The sequence below is a fragment of the Erinaceus europaeus genome, unplaced genomic scaffold (genome assembly GCF_950295315.1).
Source record: "Erinaceus europaeus unplaced genomic scaffold, mEriEur2.1 scaffold_647, whole genome shotgun sequence".
NCBI lineage: Eukaryota > Metazoa > Chordata > Mammalia > Eulipotyphla > Erinaceidae > Erinaceus > Erinaceus europaeus.
Genome location: NW_026648171.1, coordinates 1 through 27,371, shown reverse-complemented (window position 1 = coordinate 27,371; position 27,371 = coordinate 1). Strand labels below are relative to the sequence as shown.

General features: G+C 57.6%; 1 protein-coding gene across 2 annotated transcripts in view; it reads right to left on the bottom strand.

Moving 5' to 3' along the window:
• FBLN2 (fibulin 2) overlaps positions 1 to 21,625 on the bottom strand; it is a 33,786-nt gene extending 12,161 nt beyond the window's left edge. For both annotated transcript variants that reach the window (XM_060184794.1, XM_060184795.1), the window contains exons 1-6: positions 20,304 to 21,625; positions 3,914 to 4,025; positions 3,055 to 3,184; positions 1,780 to 1,960; positions 930 to 1,139; positions 485 to 580 (exon numbers count right to left, since the gene is read on the bottom strand). In XM_060184794.1, coding sequence (XP_060040777.1) covers positions 485 to 580; positions 930 to 1,139; positions 1,780 to 1,960; positions 3,055 to 3,184; positions 3,914 to 4,025; positions 20,304 to 21,594 — 2,020 coding nt within the window. In that variant the 5' untranslated portion in view covers positions 21,595 to 21,625. The remainder of the gene's footprint in view (positions 1 to 484; positions 581 to 929; positions 1,140 to 1,779; positions 1,961 to 3,054; positions 3,185 to 3,913; positions 4,026 to 20,303) is intronic.
• Between the last annotated feature and the right edge of the window lie 5,746 nt (positions 21,626 to 27,371).

The following is a 27,371-nucleotide window of genomic DNA, read 5'->3' as shown; positions in this document are numbered from 1 at the left end:
GTTGGATAGGACAGAGAGAAACAGAGAGAGGAGGGGAAGGCAGAGAGGGGGAGAGGAAGACAGACACCTGCAGACCTGCTTCACCGCCTGTGAAGCGACTCCCCTGCAGGTGGGGAGCCGGGGGCTCGAACCGGGATCCTTATGCCGGTCCCTGTGCTTCACGCCACATGTGTCTAACCCACTGTGCTACACCCAGCTCCCAACAGGAAGGTTCTGTGCATCACTGAATGCCCTCCCCGAGACAGCTGGGCTCCAGTAGTTGGGAGTTTCCACACTTTGGGGAACTGAGACACAAAGCAGCTCACGCACACCTGCACCCCCTCTCCCAGCCCCACTCTCAGCTCCTCCTCCATCTCAGACAGGAGAAACAGCAGTTCACAGGACACGAGCCCCCCATTGCCCCACAGAGCCCCCTGACAGACACCCCCCACCCGTGTCCCCGCCCGCCTGCCCACAGGCGCCACACACCTGTGCCCTGGATTACCTTTGCAGGTGTTGGGCTGGGGCGCGGGGAGCGGAATGGTGTTGGGAAACGCCTGTGCAGACTCTGGCTTCAGTGTGGGTTGGGCAGGGTTGCTGTCTGTGGAGGGCAGGGGGCTCAGGCCTGGAACAGGATTGGGCCACCCACCAGCACCAGGCACCACCTTCAACCCACCCCAGGAGAGGATACTGAGGCTCAGGGTGGAGGAGGCACAGAGAAAAGAGGAGGAGGGGGAGTCCACCACCCCACCTGGGAAAGGCCGCCTCCTGGGCTGATGGGGCAGACCTCCACAGGCTGAGCAGGGGTCACTGCTTGGGTGGCTGGGGCCCTCCTAGCCCCGGGGCTGGCTGGCTGACACCCAGGACCCAGGGCTGATGCTGTGACGGGACAGGAGGGAGAAGCCCCCAGGCAGAGCCCAGGCACTGAAGTGTGGGGGAGCTGGGCTCACCAGGCCTGCAGGTGCGGCCATCACCCTGCAGAGTAAAGCCAGGGAAGCAGGCGCAGTGGTAGGAGCCCACGGTGTTGATGCACAGGTGCTGGCATAGCTCCCCGGGCAGCAGCAGGCACTCATCCTGGTCGTCGCCTGGCAGGCTGTTGGCCAGCTCAGTCTCCGTGCCCAGTGACAGGGCCTCCCGGCTTGTCAGGTCCATCTCAGAAACTGGGGGAAGGGGCCAAGTTCAGGGCAGGGGCAGGAGAGCCCCCTCAGTCCCCACGAGAGCCTGCCATGCGCCAGCTGAGACTGCAGATGGACAGAGCGAGGGAGGGGCAGGGTGGAAAGGGCCCCAGGCGCATGTGGATGGATGGGTGGACAGACGGATGGATGAGTGGATGGATGGATGAGTGGATGGGTATATGGAAGAAAGGAAGGAAGGGAGAGAGGGAGGGAGGGAGGGAGGGAGGGAGGGAGGGAGGATGAGTGGATGGGTGGATGGATAAGTGAGTGAATGGATGGAAGGATGGACGGATGGACAGTTTGACAGATGAACAGATAAACGAAGGGATGAATGGATGCAGAGCTGGGCCAAAGGACAGGAGGATGGAGCAGGGAGTGAATGGAGAGAGGGCTGACAGTCGCTGCAGTGACCAGGGAGATGGATACCCAGGTAGAAGGAGACAGGAGGGACAGGAGGGACAGGAGGGTGCTGGGTGCAGGTGGAGTGGACAGCCTGCACACGTGGTGTGGAACAAGGCCGCCATCACAGGAGCAAGAAGGCAGAGCCCCCTGTGGGAGGCCACAAGGAGCCCTATCTGGAGCCTCCGGCAGGTGGGCCTGGGTCCCCGTGGGAGGCGGCACCCACCTCTACGCGGCTCGGCCTTGGGCTCGGGAGGCTGGCGGGCCTCAGGCACGATGAGTGGATCCTCGCCCTCGCAGCAGGACAGCATGACGTGGTTGCAGGGGTAGCCCAGGTTGGGGTTGGACTCGCACGACTGGCCCTCATCTCGAACGCGAAGGCCCAAGTGGCAGCAGTCACAGCATTGCTGCCGGAGGGGCAGGGTCAGCACGTACACCCCCGAGACCCCGGCCCCGCCCTCCCAGTGGCCGCTGGCCCTTGGGCTCGCTCAAGGGACCGAGGATAGTGGGAGTGGCCACCTCTGTCTGTGGGGACAGAGCCAGCAGAAGACACAAGACAGAGGTGACCACGACCGTGTATCTGCCGGTGCCCTGATCTGGTCACTGGGTGAAACTTTCAGGAGGGTGTTTAACTGGACTCAGCTTGGAAGAACACCTGTTTGCTCTCCTACTCTCTCTTTTTTGAAAGAGATGTGATGGCTGGAGCTCTAGCAGCCATCCTGAGCCATGAGGTGATCCTGACAGTAGAAACTATAGGCTAAAGATACCAGGAGACCTTTAACTATGGGCTAGACTTGACTAGGAAGTCTGTCCTTTTTGCTCTCCTCTGCCTTTTTTTTTCCCTGGAACAGAGGTGATGTCCAGGCAAAAGAAAGAGTTAACTAAGCAAACTGCAGGAAAGAGAGAAACCCCAGATAACAGGAGATCTTGAGAAGGGTACTCCCCCCACAGCCCCCCCACCACCACACACATACTCCAGTGGTGCATCTTATGCTGAAGCTTCTAAGTCCTGAGGCTAAACTTTCCCAGACACAGCTACCCAGGAAAAGATAACAGTAACTAAGGCAACCAGACCCTGGGCAATGGGTCCAAGTCCCACCCCTTAACTTTGCAGCCTCTGCTCTGTGGTGAGCTTTCTGCTCTCGGCCTGCTCCCCTTATATAAGCTTGCACTGTCCCTCTGACCAGGGTCCAGAATTCTTTAAGAGCACAAGCTCTTTTTGTGGCCCATTCATGTTAATAAAGTCCCTCCTTGTTGACCTCATAAGCTGGCTCTGATTCTTGAACCCACAGCAATCACAGGAGCTGTAGCAGCCATTCTGAGGCCATGAAGACAGAAACTACAAGCTAAAGCTACCTGAGCAGAGAAACAGGACACAGGATGCCTGGGGCTACTGGGTAGTTCTGCCCCTAACCCAGGGTGCCAGCATCCATGTCACCCCCATGCTGAGCCAGCTGCTAACACAGCAGGCACAGGCCTGGCCCCTAGCACGGTGACTTGCCTTGTAGAGAGAGACACTGCAGGTGTCGTTATCCTCGGCCCCGCATGCTTCACCCTCCTTGGCCCCCATGACACCTGCCACACAGCTTCTCTCCTTCAGGTAGGACACACAGCACTGCATCTGGGCTGTCCTGCAGTACAGACAGACAGACACATGCACTTCAGCCCCACCCATCACCGCTGCCCCATCTTTCCAAGGCCCAGGCGGGCAGCTGAGTGACAACAGCCTCCCAGGGTCCCTGCACAGGCCTGTTCCCTCCCGGTGGCTGTCCTGGCTGTCAGATGCAGCTCTGCTCTCACTCTCATAGGAATAAGCACTGAGGGGCCGGGCGGTGGTGCACTAGGTTAAGCGCACACAGTACAAAGAGCAAGGACCCATGCGACGATCCGGGTTCGAACCCCCACCTCCCCACCTGCAGAGGGACACTTCAAAAGCAGTGAAGCAGGTCTGCAGGTGTCTCTCTTTTCCCTCCCTCTCTATCTCCCCCAGCCCTCTCAATTTCTGTCCTGCCCAATAAAATGGAAAACATGGCCTCTAGGAACAGTGGATTGGTAGTGCCGGTACAGAGCCCCAGCGATAACCCTGGAGGCAAAATAAATAAATCAATGAATAAATGAATGAGCACAGAAATGGTGTGCTGAAATAATGAGCAGGTGGCTCAGTGGGTGGAGTGCATGCCTTGTGGTGCGTGAGGCCTTGGGTTCCATCCATCCCTGACACCACATGGCCCACAGGCAGTGCCAGTGGGACTCCACAGGGTGGGCACTGCTCTGTTATCTCTCCTCCCCTCCTCTCTCCTCCTCCCCAGGGCAGGGCTGAGGGGGTCGAGCAGCCCTGTGGCACTGGGGGCTGCCCCTACCTGCACACGCCCCCCTGTGCTCCGCTGTCTGGCATCTGCAAGCACTCGTCGTGGTCCAGGGCCCACTGCTGGCCAGCCGCACAGCACGTCTCCACCAGGTCCTTGGTGGACACTGTGGGCAGGGGGGAAACAGACACATCAAGACCAGGAGAGGAGGGCGTGGCGTCCAGGCCCTCCCCCCACTTTGCGGGCAGCAGCACCCCAGGGCATTGCAACGGGTAACCCACAGTGATGGGGAGAGAAGGCAGAAGATAAGTTTTTTGGGGGGTGGGGGGTGGGGAGCACTGGAGTGGAGACTCTTCACTGTAAAGCTGGGGAGGAGAGGATACTCAGGAGGGGTCAGGGCCTGGACCTGGGCGGGGGGGGGGGGACAGGGTTTGAGAGAAATGCCTAACAGACAGCCCCCCACCTGTGTGCCTCTCAGTGAAGGTCCAGGCTCACACCCCAGCTCCAGACCCCAAAGGAAGCATCTGGTGTGGGGGTCTCCTGGGGAAAGCCCCCCTCCAACCCCCAAGGCCCTCGGGGAATGTCACAGAGTAGCAGCTCACAGGGAGTGAAAGACACTTCCCTCTTGGTCAGAAGGAAGAACAAAGGGTCTCCTCTTCATGGGGAGCTGGGAAAATCAAAGCCGGAGCCTCCTCTGAAGTCTGCAGGCACCAGAGCCGTCTGGGCCCCATCCCGTGGGTAACGTTTCCCACTGGAATATGAGATTGGGCGGGGGAGCCAGAACCTAGGTGATTGTGCAAGCTCACCACTCCGGGCCGCTTTTTCATTCAGATAGAGACAAGGAGACACACGGAACCAACCCCCACAACCACAACACCACCAGGCTCCCCATCTGGGGTAAGCGAGCCAGAACCTGGGCCAGGCACGGGGCAGGGCAGGCACCCACACAGCTGAGCTATTTCTGTGGCCCTAGAGACAGGGGAGCTGATCTATCAAAAAAAATCTGCAGGCAGGAAGGTGAGCAGGCATCGCGGGTGGTGAGTGGGAAGGCAGCCGGCCGAGGAGAGCACTCAGACATGGCTGGATCTTCCTAGACCCGAGTGACAGTCCTCCAATGACAGAGGGCCCCTCGGGCAGAGAGGAGACTGCCATCTGAGGGGAACACAATCCAGGAGGCGGTGGGCCTGGGAGACAGCTCACCCAGAAGAGTACAAGACTTGTGTGAGAGGGGTATAAGGGAGAGAGGAAGAGAGGGAGGGAGGAAGGAAAGGGGGCAGGCAAGACAGACCGCCTGGGAGGGCGCCCCTTACGCACACATGCGCCCCAGGTGCGAGCCCAGCCCCTCCAATTGGAGAAGGCTTACATGCTGTGCCTCCCCCCACCCCATCTCAGTGTCTATCTGAAAAAGTTGGCTCAGAATGGCAAAGCCCTGGAAATAGGAAAAAAAAAAAAGATGAAATAAGTAAAGAAATTTTCTGAAAAGAAACAGCCTTACTTCAACATGCTAATAATCGAAACAGAGAAGAGTAGCAGAGAACTGAGCTTAGAAACAGAGCTGCAGAGCTAGGGAAATAGCATAATGGCTATGCAAAAAGGCTTTGGTGCCCGAGACTCTGAAGTCCCAGGTTCAATCCCCAGCACCACCATAAGTCAGAACTAAGCAGGGTCCTATTTTTAAAAAAAGGAAGAAGAGAAGGAAAAGGAAGAGGAGGAGAGGGGAGGGGAGGGGAGAGGAGGGGAGGGGAGAGGAGGGGAGAGGAGGGGGAGGAGAGGAGAGGAGGGGGGAAGAGAGGAGAGGAGAAGAGAGAAAAGGAGAGGAGGGTAGGAGAGGGGAGGGGAGAGGAAGGGGGAAGAGAGGAGAGGAGAAGAGAGAAGAGGAGAGGAGAGGAGAGGAAAGAAGAGGAGAGGAAGGGAGGGGAGAGGAGAGGAGAGGAGAGGAGAGGAGGGGAGGGGAGGGGAGAGGAGGGGAGGGGTGAGGGGGAGGAGAGGAGAGGAGGGGGGAAGAGAGGAGAGGAGAAGAGAGAAAAGGAGAGGAGGGGAGGGGAGGGGAGAGGAGGGGAGGGGGGAAGGAGAGGAGAGGAAGGGGGAAGAGAGGAGAGGAGAAGAGAGAAGAGGAGAGGAAGGGAGGGGAGGGGAGAGGAGGGGAGGGGGGAAGGAGAGGAGAGGAGGGGAGGGGAGAGGAAAGGAGAAGAGAGGAGAGGAGGGGAGGGGAGGGGAGGGGAGGGGAGAGGAGAAGAGAGGAGAGGAGGGGGGAAGGAGAGGAGAGGAGAGAGAGGAGAGAGTGGCAGAGCTCACACACGTGGGAGCTAAGTGTGGATGACGGATGCGTGAGCGCGGGGTCTCTTGGAGCGTGGGCACACATAGCACGGCACAGAAACCTAAGGAGACGGTCACAAGAGCTCGAGAGAAACTGGTGGAGAAATCAGGTCAGCAGAGAGGGGACACAGAGCACTTGAACTGCGCCACACACGCACGCAGACTGAGCCTGGATGTGAGCCGCAAACTGTGTGGCCCTTGGAAGGAGACCCAGAAGTCCTGACAGTGACGGGGGCGGGGGCAGCCTCAAAACACAACCGACAGCAGCACGACACAACAGACAGAAATGTGTGTGACCAGGAGGCACGTGCTCACAGCCAGAGAAACAGGCAGATGTGTGGAGAGCCAGCAGAGGGCACAGCCGCACATCAGCAGTGGGGTCAGGCTCCCACAGCTCACATGCAAAAAAAATATCCCTTAAAATGGGAGGAGAGCCTGAAACGGCATCTCTGTCAGCGAGGCTTAGGAGCAGCCGCCGGGTAGAGCACAGGTGACCCTCCACAGCTCAGATCATCAGAGCAGGGTGCCGAGCGCCTCTTGCTGGCTGGGGGAGCTGCTTGCTGGTGACACCGTGGGGACTGGGAACTTGTGCGCTGAGGAGGACACTACAAACTGGTGCAGGCCAAGGGGAAACCAGTAAGGACAGTCTTCCCCCAACCAGCATTGAAAAAAAAAAAAACAGTGAGCCAGGTGGTGGCATGCTGGGTAAAGCTTGTTACCATGCGCAGGTACCCGGGTTCAGCACCCCGTCCCCACTAGCAGGGGGAGCTTCAGGCGTGGTGGAGCAGGGCCGCAGGCGTCTCTCATCTCTCAGTCTCTCTATCTCCACTTCCCACTCAACTTCTCTCTGTCTCTATTTAAAAAAAAAAAAGGAAGAAGTAAGAAGAGGAGGAGGAGGAGGAGGAGGAGGGAAGAGAGAAAGAATAAACAATGGCTGCTGGGAGTGGGGATTAGTCATGCAGGCATCAAGCCCCAGATATAACCCTGGTGGCAAAAATAAAATTTACTAGTTCACCACTCTGAGCCAACTTTTTCAGAGAGAAAGCTACTAGTTTTATTTTCTTTCTTTTAAATGTCTTTTACTGACCTGAAGTCTCTCTTCCCAAGCCTTCTCCAAAACTGATTTACAGGGACAGAGAGACTGATGAATACCCAGGCCTCAGTGAGATGACAGGCAGTGGGGGCGAGTCAGGTCACTGGAAGAGCTGGAACGAGCACAGTGGCCCTCACACCCAGTGGCCCTCACACCCAGTGGCCCTCACACCCAGTGAGCCTCACACCCAGTGGTCCTCACACCCAGTGGTCATCACACCAAGTGAGCCTCACACCCAGTGGCCCACACACCCAGTAGTCCTCACACCCAATGGTCCTCACACCCAGTGGCCCACACACCCAGTGGCCCACACACCCAGTGGGCCTCACACCCAGTGGTCCTCACACCCAGTGGCCCTCACACCCAGTGGTCCTCACACCCAGTGGCCCTCACACCCAGTGAGCCTCACACCCAGTGGTCCTCACACCCAGTGGTCATCACACCCAGTGAGCCTCACACCCAGTAGTCCTCACACCCAATGGTCCTCACACCCAGTGGCCCACACACCCAGTGGCCCACACACCCAGTGGGCCTCACACCCAGTGGTCCTCACACCCAGTGGCCCTCACACCCAGTGGTCCTCACACCCAGTGGTCCTCACACCTAGTGGCCCTCACACCCAGTGAGCCTCACACCCAGTGGCCCACACACCCAGTGGTCCTCACACCCAGTGGCCCTCACACCCAGTGGTCCTGACACACAGTGACCCTCACACCCAGTGGTCCTGACACCCAGTGGTCCTCACAACCAGTGGCCCACACACCCAGTGGTCCTTACACCCAGTGGTCCTCACACCCAGTGGCCCTCACACCCAGTGGGCCTCACACCCAGTGGTCCTCACACCCAGTGGGCCTCACACCCAGTGGTCCTCACACCCAGTGGGCCTCACACCCAGTGGGCCTCACACCCAGTGGTCCTCACAACCAGTGGCCCTCACATCCAGTGAGCCTCACACCCAGTGGCCCTCACATCCAGTGGCCCTCACACCCAGTGGCCCTCACACCCAGTGGTCCTCACACCCAGTGGCCGTCACACCCAGTGGGCCTCACACCCAGTGGGCCTCACACCCAGTGGTCCTCACACCCAGTGGCCCTCACACCCAGTGGGCCTCACACCCAGTGGTCCTCACAACCAGTGGCCCTCACATCCAGTGAGCCTCACACCCAGTGGCCCTCACATCCAGTGGCCCTCACACCCAGTGGCCCTCACACCCAGTGGTCCTCACACCCAGTGGCCGTCACACCCAGTGGGCCTCACACCCAGTGGCCCTCACACCCAGTGGTCCTCACACCCAGTGGCCCTCACACCCAGTGGTCCTCACACCCAGTGGTCCTGACACCCAGTCGTCCTCACAACCAGTGGCCCTCACACCCAGTGGTCCTCACAACCAGTGGCCCTCATACCTATCTGATGGATGACACTGCAAAGCACAAGCCTCTGTCTCTCCCCAGCCTTTCCCCACATCCTTCACAAGGGCCACTTGATCCAGCGGAGCCTGAAGGTGTCCCTGGCCCGAGAAGGGGCTCCTGCCTCCCTACCAGCTGAATGGTGCTCCCTCCCTCCCTCCCTCCCTCCCTCCCTCCCTCCCACCCCACCCCACCCCACCCCACCCCACCCCCAGCCACCCCCTGACCAGGTGCCAGCTTTCAGTCCCGGCCTGGCAGGCATCCTGCCATTCTCTCCTGCCCTTTCCCACCCTGTCTCTCCTTTCCAGACAATGGAACCCATTGGCTGTGACCCCGTTCCTGGAAGGGGCCCCACTCTGGATAGGAGGGGAACTGGGCAGAGGCCAAGTGTGGTGGTTCCCACCCCCATCTCTGCCTGGATGCCCTGGGCCCCAGACTCGCCACAGCCTCTTGGCTTGGGGGCAACAGCCTCTCAGAGGGTCTATGCTGGCCTCTCCCTGGCTGCTGGATGCCAGGCATGGGGCAGCCACTGCTTTAGCTTCAAACGCCCCTCCCTGGGCCTTCCTGTGTCAGGAAAGACACCCACCAATGCTGGGACCCTTCCTCCTCCGTGCCTCCTCCACAGGGTGTCCCAGGCTCCCTCCTTCTGCCACCATCTCTACTCCGCAAAGTCCCTGCTCCCCAACTTCGTCCTCCTCCAGACCCCCCTTCCAGACAGTACCAGAAAGATGGTTCAGAGACGGGAGTCAGATTGTCTCTCCTCCACCCACAGCCTCCCCCACACACAGGGTGCCCCACTCTCTTTACAAAGACCTGCACAGCAAAGCTCCCTGCCCTCCCCACCTCGTCTCCCTCTCCAGCTCCTCACACTCACTCTTTCAACTCCCAGAGCATCTCAGGCTCATTCCTGCCTCAGGACCTTGGTGCCTGCTTCCTGCCTGGAATCTCCAGCCCCTACCCCTGCCCCTGCCCCGTGCCCCACTCCACAGCCCACTCTCTGCAGGGCTGTGCTTTCTGCTCTCTTGGGATGCTCACTCCTCAGAGAGGACTGCCCTGACTCACCTCCAGCCCATGCTGCAGGGGCACTTTCCTCCCCTACTTCACTGCCAGGTGACTCGTGGCTCTGCCTGGAGGGTGTGAGTCACTGCATGAGCCCACGGGGTGGACGGATGAGTGGATGGGGGGGTGCATGATGGGAGGATGATGATGGGTACATTGATATACGTGGGGGTGAGTGGATGGATGGATGGATGGATGGATGGGTGGATGGGTGGGTGGATGGATGGACAACAGGTGGATGGTGGTGTCGAGGACACTGCTCCATCTAGCAGCAGAAGCGGTGCCCTGCCTTTCCCGCTGTCCTCTGGGTTTCCCTTTGCCCACTCCCCACTGGGCACAAGCTCAGGCTGAGCAGATGTGTGGCCACCCTGTCCTGCCGGCTCTTCCTGAGCTCTGTGGGCACAGAGGTGAAGGCCACTTCCTGCTGTGATGGCTCAGCACTGACCCAGAGGCTCTCTCCACCTCCCGGGAGGGAGGGCAACCATGCCAACGACCGCCTGGCACACCCTGCCTGCCAGAGCCAGGCTCCCGGGCCAGGCAGGGGCATGTGGTGGGAACCCTTCATCTGCCGCACCTGAGCAGCAGGGGTGAGTCCCCCAGGAAAACACACTCTCACAAGGCAGGGGATGCAACAGGCTGAGGAGGCAGCCAGCCGCCCATCCACACACACTTAGGGGAGCCCATTGCCCCAGACAGGAAACAACACCCTTGCCCCCAGGGCACGCCTAAGTTCCCCCTGTGGTGTGTGCTCTAGGGTGACCCTTTGCTCCTGCGGTCATGCCGCCCCTCTGCGGGTGGATTCAAGACTTTATTGCCACCATGGTTACCACTGGGGCTCAGTGTGTGGAAAATGAATCTGCCACCCTGGCGACCATTTTTCCATTTGTAATTTCTTCATTTTTATTTTATTAGATAGGACAGGGAGAAATTGAGAGGGGGAGGAGAGATAGAAAGGGAGAGACCTGATGTGAGGGTGATCTGGCTGCGACATCTATCACCCCAGTGATCGCCAGGGTTGATTTGGCTGATCTGGCTGGCTAGGCGGGTGTCCCCTTCCTCCCCCACCGTTCCATGTGCGTCCCTCCTGAAGCTGCGCGCTCGGTTGAAGAGGACGGCCTTCCCCAAATAGAAAGGGAGAGACCTGCAGGCCTGCTTCACTGCTTGTGAAGCTTCCCTCCTGCAGGTGGGGACCAGGGGCTTGAACCCAGATCCTGGCCTGTGGTAATGTTGTGCTTAACAAGTTGGTGACTGCCTGACTCTAACTAAAGACTTTCAGGGCTGGGAGCCAGCACACTGGTTCTGCAAAAGGCTCGTGCCCGAGGCTCTGAGATCTCAGATCCAATCCCCATCGTAAGCCAGAGCTGAGCAGTGCTCTGGTCTCTGTCTCACTGTGTCTTTCTCTGTATCTCTCTCTCTCATTAAAATAAATAAAATATTTTAAAAAAGACTTTCAGAGCTCCCCCCCACCCCACTCCATCCCCCTACTCCCCCACCACAGCTAAGTGTCACAGGTGAGACACAAAACGACAAGTATTCTATGAATTGGATCCTTTCAGGGCACCCAGGATTCTTAGACTCAGGAGTGAGCCAGAAGTGGGAGGAATCTGGGGCCTGGGGGGCAGGAAGGGTGAGGTGTTCAGGTCTGGAGGGACAGGGTCGGTGTGGGAGGTAGGAGGGAAGGAAGGGAGGCTGCAGGACAGTGTGACTGTCCTCCTCGAGCGGGAACTGTGTGTGTGGCTTCGAGCAGCTCAAGGTGCCCAAGCTGGAACCCAGGAACAAATGTTTCACATATGCACATGAAAGTCTTTGTCGGCTTTTATTGCTTCCACGGTCATCACTGGGATCAGTGCCAGCACTAGGAATCCGTTGCTCCTGGCGGCCATTTTTTTCTTTTTTTTCTTTTTTCTTTCTCTTTCTTTCTCTCTCTCTTTCTTTCTTTCTCCCTTTCTATTTTCTTCCATAAGACAGACAGAAATTGAGAGGGAAGGGGGAGATGGAGAGACAGAGAGACACCTGCAGACCTTCTTCACTACTCATGAAACACCCACACGCACACACCCCAGTGTAGGTAGGGGAGCAAAGACTCGAACCCGGCTCCTTGTGCAAATGTGCACTGAACTGGGTGCACCACCACCCGGCTCCCAAAAAGCCGTCACTTTCACCTGGTGCCTTTCCCTCTAGCACCCTGATATACTGCAGGATTTATAAAGACCTTGTAGCCAGGGCTCCCCCACGTCAGCTGCTAGCAGATGCCCCCACAGGGGCACAAACGCGGGAGTCGCAGATGTGTCAAAGATGACAGCAGTCCTGCTAATTGGGCAGAGGCTGGGAGACTGCAGGACAGGGGACCAGACAAGTGTTGAGAAAACAAACTCAGAGCTGTGAACGCTGTACCAAGAGCAAGTTTCTGAACACACTTGTAAGGCCAGCTCAGTGTTCACAGATGTACAAGAAAGTCACCTAGCCTCTTAGAGGGAGGCTGGGCTGGCCTGGGGCATTCCAGAAGGGGACCCCCACAACATGCTAGGGGACCCCTCACTGCTGACCTCCTGTGTCTGTTCTGTTTGCTTCTCAGCCCGAGGCAGGTGTGCCGGAATTCAGGAAGCGTATGTTAGAAACAGATTCTGAGGGTCACTGACAGGAGCCCCTTTGATCACAAGACAATGGCAATTTGAGCAACACCTGGGTCACGACTCCACAGGCAGCACCCCCTCTGGGTAAAGTCCCCAGGGAGAGAGAGGCTCTGCCTTGATGATACCCAGGGTGTCCACACCTGGCCGGAGGGAGGAGGGGCCGACACAGCTGCCAGAGAACAGCCTGCGCTGTTTGGACAGAAGGGGACAGTGTTTGTGGTCTCTGAGCAAACATTCCAGGAGATGCTGAAGCTGGGGTGGGGGCCAGGAGGCTAAGGGGGTGCACCTGCAGACCCTAGAGTCTCCTGGGGAGTTTTTACAGTGACCATAAAGTGGGCCAACAGGAAGGGCTCCTGTGCAGCTTTCCTGCCCCCAGGTCACAGAGAATGACCCCGAAACAGCTGGGGGCTGGGGCTGGGGGAGAGGCCTTCCTGGCCACCCCATATGGCTCCCCCAGACTCCTGCCTCCACAGGGAGGGTGAGCACCCCTCTCCCACTCCACATGGACACTCACTGTATCCCTACCCCCTCTGACTCATCCCTGTAGCCTCCAGAGAAGGGTCTCAGCCCAGTTCCCCAGAGTCCAGTGGGCAGCAGAGGGCCAGCCTCCAAGCACAGTGTCCAGGATGGGGGCTTGGGAAAGAGGGGTAGAAAGAGAGCCTCTCACTGCTCAGTGATTCCAGGGGAGTGTAACTCAGACTAAGGTGTGGAACTCCAGACACCCCCCCCCCCAAAAAAAAAGAAAACACCTGCTTCATACCCCCCAAGAGAGTGCAAACAGCCTCTCATCCCCCGTTTCAGAGACTCTGCTGCCTGGGAAGCAACACTGACTCAGGAGAGTGCGGAGGCTTGGAGGCCAGCAGACACCCAGTTTAATAGACGGATGTTGAAAATGACTTCATTCTGGGTATTGTTTGACCAGACGGTCTGGTCTCCCGTCCAGGCTGCGGACACAGTGAAGTCAGAGGACAAACTACAGGGTGAAGTCAACCCACCCTGGGCCCATCCTTACAAGAAGAGACACACAAGTAAAAGGCAGTGGGTGGAAATAAGGCAAAAGTTGAAGTAGTCCATGGGAACTGGGCATCTGTTTTTTTCTTTGGGATGCAAACAGGAAGCGGAGCACAGAACACTTCCTGTGAGGCCCCCACTGGCCACGCTGGCCCTGGCGGTGTGGATGTAGAAATGCGGAAGCCATGGAGCAGCCTCCAGAGAGAGCCGGGTCAGAGCAAGTGAGGACAGGGGCCTGCGTGTGGCTTCAGGCTCGCATGTCCCCAATGAGGAGCCCAGGGCCAGGCCTAGGGCTGGCAAGTTCTAGAGACCCCACCCAGCAGCTCTCTGCTCCTCTGCCAAGTCTGGGGTGGGCCAGGACTATGGCCCACAAGTAAACCTGGACTATTTCCTCCCGGTCCTCCCAAATAGCTCCTAACTGTCCCCTCCAGTGACCCCAGTGACTGAATACTCAGAGTAGAGTGAAAGGTACCAGGCAGTAAAACAATTTAAAAAAAAAAAGAAAAAGAAAGAGGAGCCGGGTGGTGGTGCACCTGGTTGAGCACACGTTACAATGCACAAGGACCCAGGTTCAAGCCCCCAGCCCCCACCTGCAGGGAGAAAGCTATGCAAGTGGTAAAGCAGTGTTGCAGGTGTCAACTCTGTCCCTCTCCCTTTCTTTCTTTCTTTATTTTATTTTATTTTATTTTATTTTATTTTATTTTATTGTCTCAAGGGGTATCAATGGGGCTTGGTACCTGCACTAGGAATCCACTGCTCCTGGAAACCATTTTTTCCCATTTTGTTGCTCTTGTTGTTATTGCCATTGATGTTGTTGTTGTTGGATAGGACAGTGAGAAATCTAGAGAAGAGGGTAGACAGAGAGAGAGAGAGAAAGATAGACACCTGCAGCCCTACTTCACCGCATATGAAGCGATCAGGGGGCTCGAACCAGGATCCTCATACCAGTCCTTGTGCTTTGCGCCATGTGCACTTAACCTGCTGCGCTACTGTCCAGCCCCCCTCTCTCCCTTTATATCACCCCTTCCCTCTTGATTTCAGGCTATCTCTATCCAATAAATAAATAAAGATAATAAAAAAATTTTTAAAGAAAACATGAGAAAAAAAAGAATGGATGGATGGATGAAGGGTAAGGAGTATAGACAGGGAGATAAGTGTATTGATAGATCTTATTTATTTTTTAAATTATTTTTATATTTTTATTTTTTTATTATTGGATACAAACAGAGGGAAATTGAGAGGGGAGGAGGATAATAGAGAGGGAGAGAGACAAAGAAACACCTGCAGCCCTACTTCACCACTCCTGAAGCTTTCTCCCTGCAACGGGGACCAGGGGCTTGAACCTGGGTCCTTACACTCTGTAATGTGAGCAGTTAACTAAGTGTGCCACCACCTGGGCTCAATAGACAGATTTTACAAAGAAGCAAACATGCTCAGGTGTCTGAGCTCAGCCCCGTCTCTAGACCCCACCCCTGCTGTGGGCAGGGCACTTTAGCCAGGGTCAGCATCTGTGTCCACCATCTCAAAGGGGCGGTGAGTACCCCTGCCCACTGAGTACACAGCACCCCAAAGCCTGGGGACACCTTGGAGAGCCAGCACACCTGTGTGGCCGCCTTTCATCTGACCGAGCACCCCGGCCACTCCTCCCATTGGCTCCCTGCAGACACCGGGGGCAGCTCCCATTCCCCTTGCTGGTGCCCCCACTCCACCTTCCCCTCCCCCAGGGGGAAGCCACCTTCTACCTGTGGGTTTGACTGTGCTGGGCAGGAAGGGGAGCAAGGGGCCGAGAGTGTGGACCTTGGGGGCCCCGTCTTCAGGGCGGGCTCCTCAGCCTCAGGCCCCAGCTGTGCTGGCTGTGTGGGTAGGAGGAAGGAGCTGGGCAGCTGGCACGCCAAGCTGGTGGCCTCTGTGTGCTCTGTGGACATGTCTGCGCATCTGACCTAGCTGTCAACACTGCAGAGTCAGAGCCTTCACGTCCAGCTCAGATCCCAGGCTACTTCCAGAAAACCAAAGTAATGGGTCTGGCTGGGCCTCCCCTTCCCAGAGAGCTGGGGGGAGGAGGAGCGACTGGCCCCAAGTTCAAGGGCACTGAGGTCTCCAGGGCCCCACCCACCAGTGCTCCTTTCCTTCCCACCAGCTGCTTTGCCTTGGGCATCTGGCTGTTTCCAGTGTGTGTGTGTGTGTGTGTGTGTGTGTGTGTGTGTGTGTGTGTGTGTGTGTGTGTGTGTGCGCGCGCGCGTGTGTGTGTTCCAAAGGCTTGCATGTTATGGTCCCCTGGCACCCAGCACAGCCTTGCCTGTAACATGAAGCCCAAAAAGGTGTCCTGAATGAGAAAGGGTAGGGGAAAGGGCTGCTGCAGGATGTGCCTCCCCACCTCACCCCTCTGCTTACCTGGGACCCTGGGAGCTCTCTGCCCAGGGCACCACCCACTCCCAGCTTCCTGTAGAGACTGTTCCCTGCCTCCGCCCCCTCCACCATCTGGGGCCCAGAGAACCCCAGAACCCTCAGCTCTGCTCAGAGACAGACCCAGGCCTACCTGTCCCACCCGGGTCAGGCTTTGACCCTTGACATCTGCAGCAGCTGGCCAGCGCCTCAATTTGGGGATGAGGGGCCACATCTGCTGTCCCCCAGAAGCTGGGAGGTGGCTGGGGAGAGGGCGAGGCCAGCGGTAGCGGTGACCTTGGATGAGCTGGTTCAACTTCTTGTGCCTCAAGACCCCATCCCTGAAGGGGGCCCTGTGATAGTATCTACTAAACAAACACTCCTTCCTGACTCAATGAACCTGAGGAGGTGAAGGGGGCCTCAAGCCAGGCCGAGCCAGCGATGGAAAGATCTCGACCTTGGGCTTGGCCTTTGCTGAGTCAGTTGGCAGGCACAGACACAAGAGCAGAGGGAAGGCCTGGGAGAGCCCAGGAGGAGCTCTACACTGCACATCTGGAGGCAGCTGTGTTGCCAAAGGGGGGGAGGAGAAGCTGAACACCCCCCTCACACACACATACACACACACGCACACACCTAATCTCACTGGACCTTCTGTTACTGAGCAGGAGGGAACAGGCCACCAGGAGAGACATTAACATCTGTGCATGTAAGAACACAGACCAGGGGGCTGAGTGGTGGCATAGTCGGCTAAGCACACATGATAGGAAGCTCAAGATGCAGGTTCCAGTCCCTGGCTCCCCACCTGCAGAGAAGGTACTTCACAAGCTGTGAAGCAGCTCTGCAGGTGTTTATCTTTCTCTCTTCCTATCGCCCTCTCCTCTCTCAATTTTTCTCTGTCCTATCCAATAAATTGAGGGTGTGGGGGGGGAAGATGGCCTCCAGGAGCAGTGAATTTGTAGTGCTGGCACTGAGCCCCAGAGATAACCCTGGAGGCAAAAATAAAAATAATAAAATAAGAGCACAAACCTTCCCTGGGTCTCCAGAAAGCTGGGGCCCTCAGCCAGGGACAGAAAGGGGGCTCACAGTCCCAGCAGTTGCTCTGCTGGCTGACATCCTGTCTCAGTAATCTGGGGGGCCGGCAGAAAGCAGCCCCTGTCTGGGAGATGCAGAAGTGGAAGTCAGCTCAGAGAGGATGAGCTGGCTGTTGGAGGTCACACAGCAGAGGCAGGATTCACACTCGGGGGACTCACCCACTGAGGGCCAGATGGGCTCATCACACTGCAGTCTGGCCCTCGGCCCCAGTTCCCAGCATGGAGAAACCCCCTACACACACCCTGCGGGCAGGGAGGGCCCAGACCCAGGATCCAGCAATGCCAGACCCAGATAAGTCCTCAGGAAAGAGAAAGGCAAGGCTGCGAGAGTTAGTGACATCCCTTTCTATAAAAAGGCAAGAGGTGGCGACACCTCCACTCACCCCCACCGGCAGGGCACCCCAACAGGACTGTGTTCAGCCTGAAAGAGGCAGGAAGGAAGGGTGCACGGCCGGCATGGAGAAGCCCTGAAAGCCTGCGGCTGAGACCAGCACAAAAGGATCCAGGGCTTCCCACAAGGTGCAGACAGCCGGACAGGACAGGTAGACAGACCTGGCCAGAGAGCGGTGAGGCTGGAGGCGGATGGATAGCACACACTGGCTTCTTGTTTCTGATGGATGGAACACAGCTTCAGTGTCGTAATGTTTTAGGATTTCCTGTGCTCCAAAATTCCTTCACCCCAAACACTAGCCTTTATCTAACCCCCATTCCTTCACACACATACCCCAGTTTATTCCAATAATCACCACGGGTTTCACAGAGTCTGGGGGCCAGTTTGGCTGTCCTTGTTATAATTATTATTTTTGCAAGTTCTCTGGTTTCAGTCCTTAGAAATCTGGGCCTCACACATGTGCAGGCCACTTTTTCACTCAGAGAGACAGAGAGAGGCAGAGACACCACAGCATACGGGAATTTCCTCCACCTCCACCGCAGCTCCCAGGTGGTACTGTGCCTTGAACCTGGGCTGTTCATCTGGTAATACAGTGCCCTCCCTGGGGAGCTGTCTCCCCTGCTTCAAATACATTCTGAACGACAGGGTTTTGTTTTGTTTTGTTTGTTTGTTTTTGCTTCACAGGGACGTCATCTTGTCATACTGTCATCTAGTCACAGGGCCTCCCCCACAGCCCATGTGCACACAAGCACTCAGAACTGACAGCAGGAGACTCAGGAAAATACTGCCCCCCACCCCCACCCCTGCAGATGGCCCTGGGTATGAGGCCCAGAGGCTCTGCACTACTCAGAGAGAAGCTGTGAGGGTTTTGTTTTGACAGTGAAAGAGAGATATAAGGATAGGTAAATGAGGGAGGAGGAGGAGGGGGCAGGAGGTGGTGCACCGGGTTAGGTGAACATTGTACGAAGTGCAAGGATCTGGTTTGAGCCCCCGGCTCCCCGCCTCCAGGGGGGGACAGTTCACATGTGGTGAAGCAGGTCTGCAGGTGTCTGTCTTTTTCTCTCCCTCTGCTCTCCATTTCTCTCTGACCTATCCAATAAAATAGAAAAAAAAAAAAAAAGGCCACCAGGAGCAGTGGATTCATAGTGCTGGCACGGAGCCCCAGAGATAACCCTAGAGGCAAAAAAGGGGGAAAGGAGGGGAAGAGCAGGGGATGAGGAGGAGAAGGAGAAGGCCAAAGCATCACTCCTACAGGAGAGAAGCCACAAACTCAACTGGGGACCTCATGCTCGAGGGTCCAGCGTTTCACCCACTGCATCACCTCCAAGACACATGGCCGTGAGGGTTAAAGGAACCACTGGGCAGAGCCCACAGGAGCCTGGCACGCTCAGAGGACCCAGCGGGCTGTGCTGGGTGGGTGGGGCTAAGCGGTAGGGTGCAAGCCTTGTTTCCGTGGCCCTGGCTTTCAGCCCAGCACCCAACACTGGCTAAATCCAGCCTACGGGTTACCAAGGCCTCCACCCTCCAGAGTCAGAGTACCAGGGCTGTCTGTCCTGCACAGTCTGCTTCTGTGGAGTGGATTGGGGGGCTCACTGCAGAGGCTGTGGGATGCTCCAGCCCCGTCCCAGGAGTCCCCCCCAAGAGAGTGGCGAGGGGGCCTAGAAAGGGGTCCCCAGCTCCCCCCCTACTGTGCCAGCCCAGTGGTAGATGCACAGAGTGTACCCCGCCACAACACACACACACACACACACAAAGCCCCCGCTGCCACAGACGCCATCACTGTTCCTGCTGGAGCTGGGCATGTGGCTTGCATTAGGCTACATCTGGACACAGTCAGAGGCAGCCAGCAGCCAAGACAGGACCCCCACCCTGCTAGCCCTGCAGAACCGGGGGACCCCTCCCCCAGGTCCGGGGCTAGCCTGGCATCAGCTGGGCACAGCTCAGCCCCATCTGCAGGCATCACGAGCAAGTACCACACAGGCACGACCCCAGCTCCGACATGTTCCCAAACACGCAGGGCTCACCCATCATGGGGGGCAGGGCCTCCACTGCAGCAGCAATGGTGTCTCCATGGCCCATCTTCCCTGGGGGTGCTCAGCCCAGGACCAGCAGCCCCTCGCCCTTGGCTGTCACCTGCACAAACTCCCCAGGCTTGTTCTTTTCACACCCCCTTTACAACCCAAGATGGGAGTCATGCTCTGCCAGCCGAGCTCACCAGCAAACGCCCCCCCCACCCTGCCCTGGCACAGACAGGAATCTGTGGGTGACAGGGGTGCTGGGTGTGGCTAGTGGAGGCAGGAAAGGTGGCTGGGAGTGGGGGTGGTAGGATGGTAGCCCCTACATTTTCATCTGACCAAGGCCACGTTCCTGAGGTTCTACTGAAATCTACCTGTGTACCCCACCCCAAATCTCCATGCTTGCCACCTCCCTGTTGGGGGGAAGGCAGAAAGTGGCTCTCAGTGTCCAGCCCATCTGGACTCTGCGTGTGCTGGGCACTGTGCCAGGCTGACCCCAGTGGAGTAGGGGCGCTCAGTCAGGCCCCCCAACAAGCAGTCCTCTACAAAGACCGTACCCCGAACTGAGCAGGGTGGGGCAGGGGACCCTCCAGGGAGTGGAAGAAAAAAAGCACTTCTGCAGGGACCTCAGCGCCGACTAAGCCTCGGAGGGGCTGGTGGCAGGAGCAGCGCTGGCTGAGTCTAGTTTGGGGTCCTCGGGCAAAGCCGCATCAAGCACCAGGCTGCACAGGTGCATTGTGTGAGGGCCACACCCACTATGCCAAGTCCTGCCACCCCAGGCCCCAGTTGGACAGATGGGGAACTGAAGCTCTTAGGGGACCCCAATACACAGGTGTCAAAGTTGTGCACAGGAGGCTGGGTAGAAGGGAGTGCTGCAGAAACCCTCAAGCCACCTCTTCCTGGAAGCTGTCCTTGATGCACCCTTGGCGTGCCTCCCTCATAGCCCCCTTCTGAAAACTGGGTCCTTCTCCCCACCTACCTCCACATTGCCCCTCCAGGGCCTATCACAGGCCACAGCTCAGGGTGACCATGGAGTGATGGCCTTACCTTGCGAGTCACCCCTGAGGATGGAATGGACAGAGTTGGGGTCCATGTCCTCCTCTAGCCGAGAGCGGGGCAGCACCAGGGGCTGACGGGGCGCTTCCGGGGAGGGCAGGAGCTGGGTCATCACTCGGGGAGATGTGGTGGTGGGAACAGCCTGGGTGCTGGGCTCCGTGAGCTTCCTGGAGGGACTGTGCGTGGCCTCAGAGGGGGGGATGCTGGGCACGCTGGGCTGTAGTGGCAGTCGTGTCGTGGGCCCTGCTGGCTCCTGCTTGGTGCTGCGGGGAGTGGCCCGGGCCTCTGGGATGAAGTTCTCCTCCAGGCTTTCCCTGGCCTCTGCTGATGCCGCCGGTTGCTCAGGGCGGCCAGGCCCAGCTGATGTTGACAGCGAAGGGGCAGCTGTCACAGGTTGCTCTATGACAGTTGTGTGCTCCTCCTCCTCCTCCTGTACCTCCTCTTCTTCCTTCTCCTCCTCCTCCTCCAGGCTGTCCTCCATCAGCCTCCTAGCTTTGGCCTGCACGGGCGCAGGGGGTCCTAAGGCAGCAGCCGCTGTGGGCCTGGGGAGCTCGGCCAGCCAGGAGGTGGCCTGGATGGCAGAGGGGGGGTGGTCCCCACCCCCCAACGCGGCCAGGCCCCCCAGGCTGGCCTGCAGTGCCCCGGGCAGTCCCGCAGCCGCCTCAGCCTCGACCGCCTCCTGCTCATAGCCGTAGGCGTCTTCCTCGTAGAGATGCCGGGGCACCCCGTCCTCGGGCTGGGAGAGGTTGGCGGGCGCCCCGTGGTCACAGCCTGGGAGCTGGTAGCACAGCAGTTCCCCACCGGCATCGGGGCAGTGGCAGGCCCGGCAGGGCGGCAGGTGCACGGTGTGGCCGGCGGGGTACTTGCGGCCTCGGTGCTCACAGCCCAGCTGGCGGCACTGTGGGCAGCTGTCGGCCGCGGCCTCAGCCTCGATGCAGTGGGGCGGCAGCTCAGGGCACGGCATGAACTGGCAGCTGATCTTGCCGCCGCCGGGTGGGCAGGAGCACTCGGTGCTGCCGAAGTCCACGAAGTAGGACTGGCCGGCGGGCACGCGGCCGCGCACGAAGCCGCCCTGCAGGCAGTCGTAGTACTGGTAGCCCTCGCAGGCGCAGCCCTGCTGCAGGCAGCGGGCACAGCAGGCGCCCGGCTCTAGCGCCTCCTCGATGCAGTGCTCCAGTGGCGGGCACTCCACGCCCGTGCAGTCCTGCGGGGGTGCCGCCACCGCGCCCAGCGCCAGGGCCAGGGCCAGCCAGGCCCCCCGTTGTGCCATGGCCCCCAGCATCAGGGCAGCGTCTCCAGAGCCTGGGGTGGGGGCACAATGTTGGTATGCATGAGACCCCTTCTGTTTCATTTGGTTTCAATCCCCCCTGCTTAACACTATTCTATTTACATAACCACTTCATTCTATTTACATAACCACTGTTAACAAGTTCCACCCTCCCTCCAGGGCATTGGTGGTTCAGTGATAGGATTCTTGCCTAATCTGCCCCCTCCTTGTCACACTCTGATTTTCGCCAGTCACTTTTCTCTCCACCCTCTCTATGTCACATCCTGTTTCCACCCTACTTGGCAAGTATATATAAAGACAGCATTGTGAGTTATACTGTACTGTACCTTGAGTTTAGCTTAGCTCGTCATAGGTTGTGCTGCGTCCTGCATGAATAAAGAGATACTGCCTACAGCTCAACCATGAATCCCTGGTCGTCTGTTACCCGCCCATGAAGCCAGCCCGGCGAAAACAACATAACCCATCGAAAACAACAGCACAAGGCGCAGTGTCAGCACATGCGGGCCCGGGCCCACCTGCCCTCTTGGCCTCCCACCTGCCTGCCTCCCCTCCCCACCCCACCCTGTCCCAGACAGCAGGGAAATTCCCAATTTCCAGTGGGAGCTGCCCCATTGCTGCACCCTCAGGGGTCCTCACAGTACACCCCAGGGAGCTCTCCTCATCTTCTCTAAGACACATGGATTTCACCTCCCTGCCAGCCTCACACCATCAGCCCCCTACACACTGGCATCTCACAGAGGTCATGGCCCTTTGGGGTGACACAGGGGCCAGGCCACCCCCCCGCAGAGGTTGAGGCTCTCAGGTGACAGACACGACTCTGCACCCAGCACCCAGCACCCAGCACTCAAGCCCTAACTCCCAGCTGCCTGCCCGCAGCCACCACACTGGCTCACTGCAGTAGCCGGGCAGTCAGTGTCATATTAAAAAACGCACCAAAGGGAGACACTAACAAAAGTGGCATCTCTTGTATTTCTAGCAGCCATTTTTTCAGATCTAAAAATTCATAAAGATGGCACCGGGAGACAGCTCACCCGGTAGAGTGCATGACCTGCTTTTCGTGAAGCCTCGAATATGAGCCCTAGCACCAAATGAGAGCACCAGATCACCCAGGGAAGCTCCAGCACTGTGGTGTCTCCCCCTCTCTTGTTTGCTCTCAAAAATAAATAAATAATAGAGAATTGGACCGGGGAGGTCACCCAGTGGTATGATGCACGTATATGAGGTCCTGGGTTCAATTCCCAGGGCCACATGGAGTTCTGGTGATGGGAACTGTGTGGAATTATACCCTTCTTATCATAACTATGGTCTTATCAGTATTTCCATTTTATAAATAAATTTTTTTAATACAATGAAGTAATGCAATTAAACAGTAATTAACAGTAGTAACTTCTTAAAGGCTCCAGATCTGGAGGAGGAGAGAGAGAGCAGAGCTCACATGAGAAGCAGCTGGTGCTACTTCCGCTGAGCCAGGGTGGCCGCAGCTGTGTTAGGGGCCATGAGGTGGTGACAGAGACCTTGCTCTCAGCCAGCACAGCAGAGACAGAAGGCCTGGGTGCCAGTCCTCTGTGGGTGCCCGAGGAAGTAGGGCTCATCATTGGTCGAGTCAGGCCTCCTGTGACTCCTGTGTGCCCTGGGATCCCAGGGCACACAGGAAGAAGTGAATGTGTGGGAGCAGGGAGAGGGCATAGCTGCAGGAAGGGGCGAGACGGGGCAGGGGAGCGAGGTTGAGCTGAGGCTGCAGTGGGTTACCGGGTGCCCCTAGAGGGTCCCCCAGAGCAGGCTCAGTGCAGGACCCAGGTGACAGGGCTCATCCAGCTGTGCTGGCTTTGTCACTAGACCCCTGGCTCTGGCTCAGGGGCAGCACGGGGCCTCTCACAAGGCTCCCAGCAGTGTCCCCAGAGACTGGGGGTGGCCAGAGAAGGACGCTCTCCCCTGCACCCCAAACTCTGGTACCTTCAGATCATGGCGCCCAGCTTCTTATGTACCCCCAACCCAGACTGTAAGCTCTCTGCCCTCACCTCACCTCCCTCCCTCCAAACCCAGACACGCCCTTGCAGCATATTACTGACATCCTGGAGTGACCCGCCCACAGGCCTGCACACAGGATGTGAGATCTGGAGGGGGCAAGTCCAGTTTCCTGAAGGCCCTCGGGGTGGGCAGGGATAACCCATCACCAACCTCTACAAGGTGGCCTGGGGGTGAAGCTCTAGGTTCAAGCCCCAGCACCATATGAGAGCAACAAAGATGAGCTCCAGCTGATGGATCAGCAGGCACCCCCCTCTGTCTCTCTCCATATCATAAAAATAAAATAACACAGAACACTGTGCAGGGGAGATGGCTCATCTGTGTGGTGCTCCCACACACTTCGAGCTGGACCTGCAGCGTCACACAGTGGGGCCCGGCTCTGCCCGGCTGGCCTGAGTCTCCAGGGCACATGGGGTCCCTTTGCCCAGCTCCCCAGGCAGGCCCAAGCCTGCAGCAGGCAGAAACAGGAGTTTCCAAGTAAACAAGGCACCACTGTTTCTCTGTGTTGTGGCCTGGCTGCATTTGGGACTCGCTTCTTTGTCCTGACTCTGAACCCTACCCCTGCCCCAGGGCATGGGGCATCTTTGTTTCTCCTGGGCAAGCCCAGACAGGGAGGACCTCAGGCTGGTGCTGGTGTGACTGGGAAGCACCTTAGATGTCTGCAGGGTCTCTGTCTCTCTCTCTCTTTGAGCTGAGGGTGGCTCTATCAGAACTCTGAGACATTCCCACAGCTGGAGGGGGTAGATGGGAGCAAGGATTCAGGATAGCTGTTACAAATGTAGGGGGGATGCCCCCAGCCAGCCAGCCAGCCAGCCAGCATCTCGAGGGCTGCACAGTGCCCAGGTCTCCCCGGTGCCTGTCTCCTGCCTCCAGTCAGAGGGGGGATGGTCACCACAGCTGCCCATGGCTTTAAGAAAGCAACTAGAGGGCAGGCAGGTGCAGGTGTGAGCTGTTCACAGCCAGCACCTGGGATGGGGCTAGGCTAGGAGGGGGGCGAGCAAAGGCCCAGGTGAGGGTTAGCATAATGGAGGCCTCCGTGCCCACACACACTCCAGCAGGAAAGTGGCTTTGGTCCCAAACGCCCCTTAATTCACACCTTAGCTAGGGACCAGCCCTGACTGGGAAGGATGATAGAAGGGCATGAGAAACAGCGCCTCAGGGGCCAGGTGGTGTTGTACCTGGTTGAGCACACGTGTTATAATGGACAAAGACCCAGGTTTGAGCCCCCAGCCCCCACCTGCAGGGTGGAAGCTTCATGAGTGGTGAAGCAGGGCTGCAGGTGTCTCTTCTCCCTTCCCTCTCAATTTCTGTCTGTCTCTATCCAATAAATGAGCAAAGATAAAGTTTTTTAAAAAGAGTTTAAAAAAAAAAAAACAGTGCCACACACCTGTCTTCACAGAGCAGCCGGACAATAATCAAACTGTGAAAGCAACCCAGCTGTCACCAGCTCGGTGCTAGCTACACACAGAGGGCTCTCATTTTCAGTCTCGAGAAGGAAAGCTATTCTGGGTTCAAGCCCCTGGCCCCCAGCTGCTAGGGGGAAGCCTTGTGAGTGGTGAAGCGGGACTACAGGTGCCTCTTTCTCTTTCTCCTTCTCTCTCCCTCTCTACTTCTCCCTGTCTCTATGAAAAAATATATTATTATGGCCATCGGGAGCCAAGGAGTCACTGTGCAGGCATGAGCCCCAGAAATAACCATGGTGACAAAAGAAAAGGAAAAAGACACAGTCATAAATGAAAGGGAAGGCATTCTGATTCACACCACAGCACAAACAGGCCTTGGAGATATCAGGCTTCATGAACTATGACAATGAGAAAAAGACAGATAATCAGACCCCACTCACATGAGGGCCCCAGAGGAGGGGGGCAGGGCTGGTGGGGTGGGAGGGAGTGGGGTGGTGTTTAAGGGGCTCAGGGTCTCAGCACTGTAAGACAAACATCTGGAGCTGAGTGGCATCCAAAGCTGACCACGCCACGGTGAGGACACTTAGACCACAGAGCTGTGTCCCCAAATGGGTTAAAACGCTCAGTCTTACAGTATATCTTGCCACCGTGAAAAATAAGGCCTGAACTCATGCCCTGTGGGAGCCAAGAGCTATCAGAGAACAGAGAGAGGAAAGGAAAGAAAGGACTGCCCTGCCCGGGGCCCAGCCGGAAATGAGGGCTGCTTCCCAGACCTCCCCCGGGGTCAGCTTCCTGGCAGTGCACGCCAAAAGGGAAATTAGAGGGCGACCCGGTGCCCCCGGCTTGATAAGAGGAAGTCATCAAGCCCCCTGGGGAAAATAAACGTGCTTTGGCGGGTGAGGGGAGGGAGTCTCGCTGAGAACCATGCTCGGGGTTAATGGCGCAGAGAGAGACTCCAGGCAGGGTGTTTCTGGGCATGCGGACCAGGGTGGGGGGTGTCCTTCAGCTAGGCGAAAGGCTGAGATCAGCAGGAGGGGCAGGCACAGGTCTCGCTGACAGCCATAAGTAAAGGGTTCTGACTCGGTGCTCCACAGTGGGTAGTGTGAGCCTGGGGAGATCAAGGGCACTGATGTAGGAGGTAAAAGTCTAAGGGGGGCCGGGCAGTGGTACACCCAGTGTACCACTGTGCATAAAGTGCTAAGCCCAAGGACCCTTGCAAAGATCAGGGTTCGAGCCCCCGACTCCCCACCTGCAGGGGGGATGCTTCACAAACAGTGAAACAGTTCTACAGGTGTCTCTCTTTCTCTGTCTCCCCCTCCCCTCTCAATTTCTCTCTGTCCTATCCAATAAAATGAAATAATAGTAACAATGGCCTCCAGGAGCAGTGGCTTCATAGTGTAAGGACTCAGCCCCAGCCCCAGTGATGGAGGCAAAAAAAAAAAGATCAGATTGTTCCCGAACTCAAGACGCACCTGGCAGCTCACAGCATGGAGGTGCACCCTGCCTGCCTGATGACAGCTTGCAGAAGAGTGGCCCCAGGTGGCATCACGGGGTGTGTGTGTGTGTGTGTGTGTGTGTGTGTGTGTGTGTGTGTGTGTGTGTTAAAAGGTGACTCAGGGATTTGAACCCTAGGCTCTGAGCTGAAGGAGGCACAGCCAGAGCCCTGTGGCACAGCGGCTAGCTGTGGCCGGTGTGTGATAGTGAGAGGCTGGACAAAAGCTCCTATGGCCAACATGCTGGTGGTGGCAGGGGGCAGGGCTCCTCAGATAAGAAGAGGGCCCTGGGTGGCTCAGTGGGTACAGCTCGTACAGCACCATGTGTGAAGCTGAGTTTGAGCCCTGTCACCACATGGGAGCACCTACCGTGCCCCCCTCTCTCTCTCTCTCTTTCTCTCTCTCTCCCTCCCTCCCTCCCTCGTTCCCTCAGCCCCTTTCTCCTTCCCTGAAGTAGTGAAAACACTGATCCAGGATGCAGATGGACCGTTTGGTGCATGCATGAGGCCCTTGGTCAATGCTCTGGTCCCACGTGAAAGGTCAGAAGAAACTACAACCTTGTGAAGGCGTGGCCACACAGTTGTGGTCTGCGCAGGCGTCACCTGGTCTCCTCAGGAACATTTCAGCTGGGACCTGCCTGGCTAAAAAGTGGTTGCCAAGGGTGGCATCCCAGAGGTGAGCACATGTTCAAAGGCCCTGAGACAGGAACTAGCTTGAAGTGCTGTGGCTGACACACAGGGATCAAAGAAGAGATTGCAACAGGCAAGTTGAGGAGGAGGGAGGGAGGGGACAGGCACTTACCCCAGAAGATAGGCTTGCCACCCACACCTTGTGTCCTGGGGACACAGGA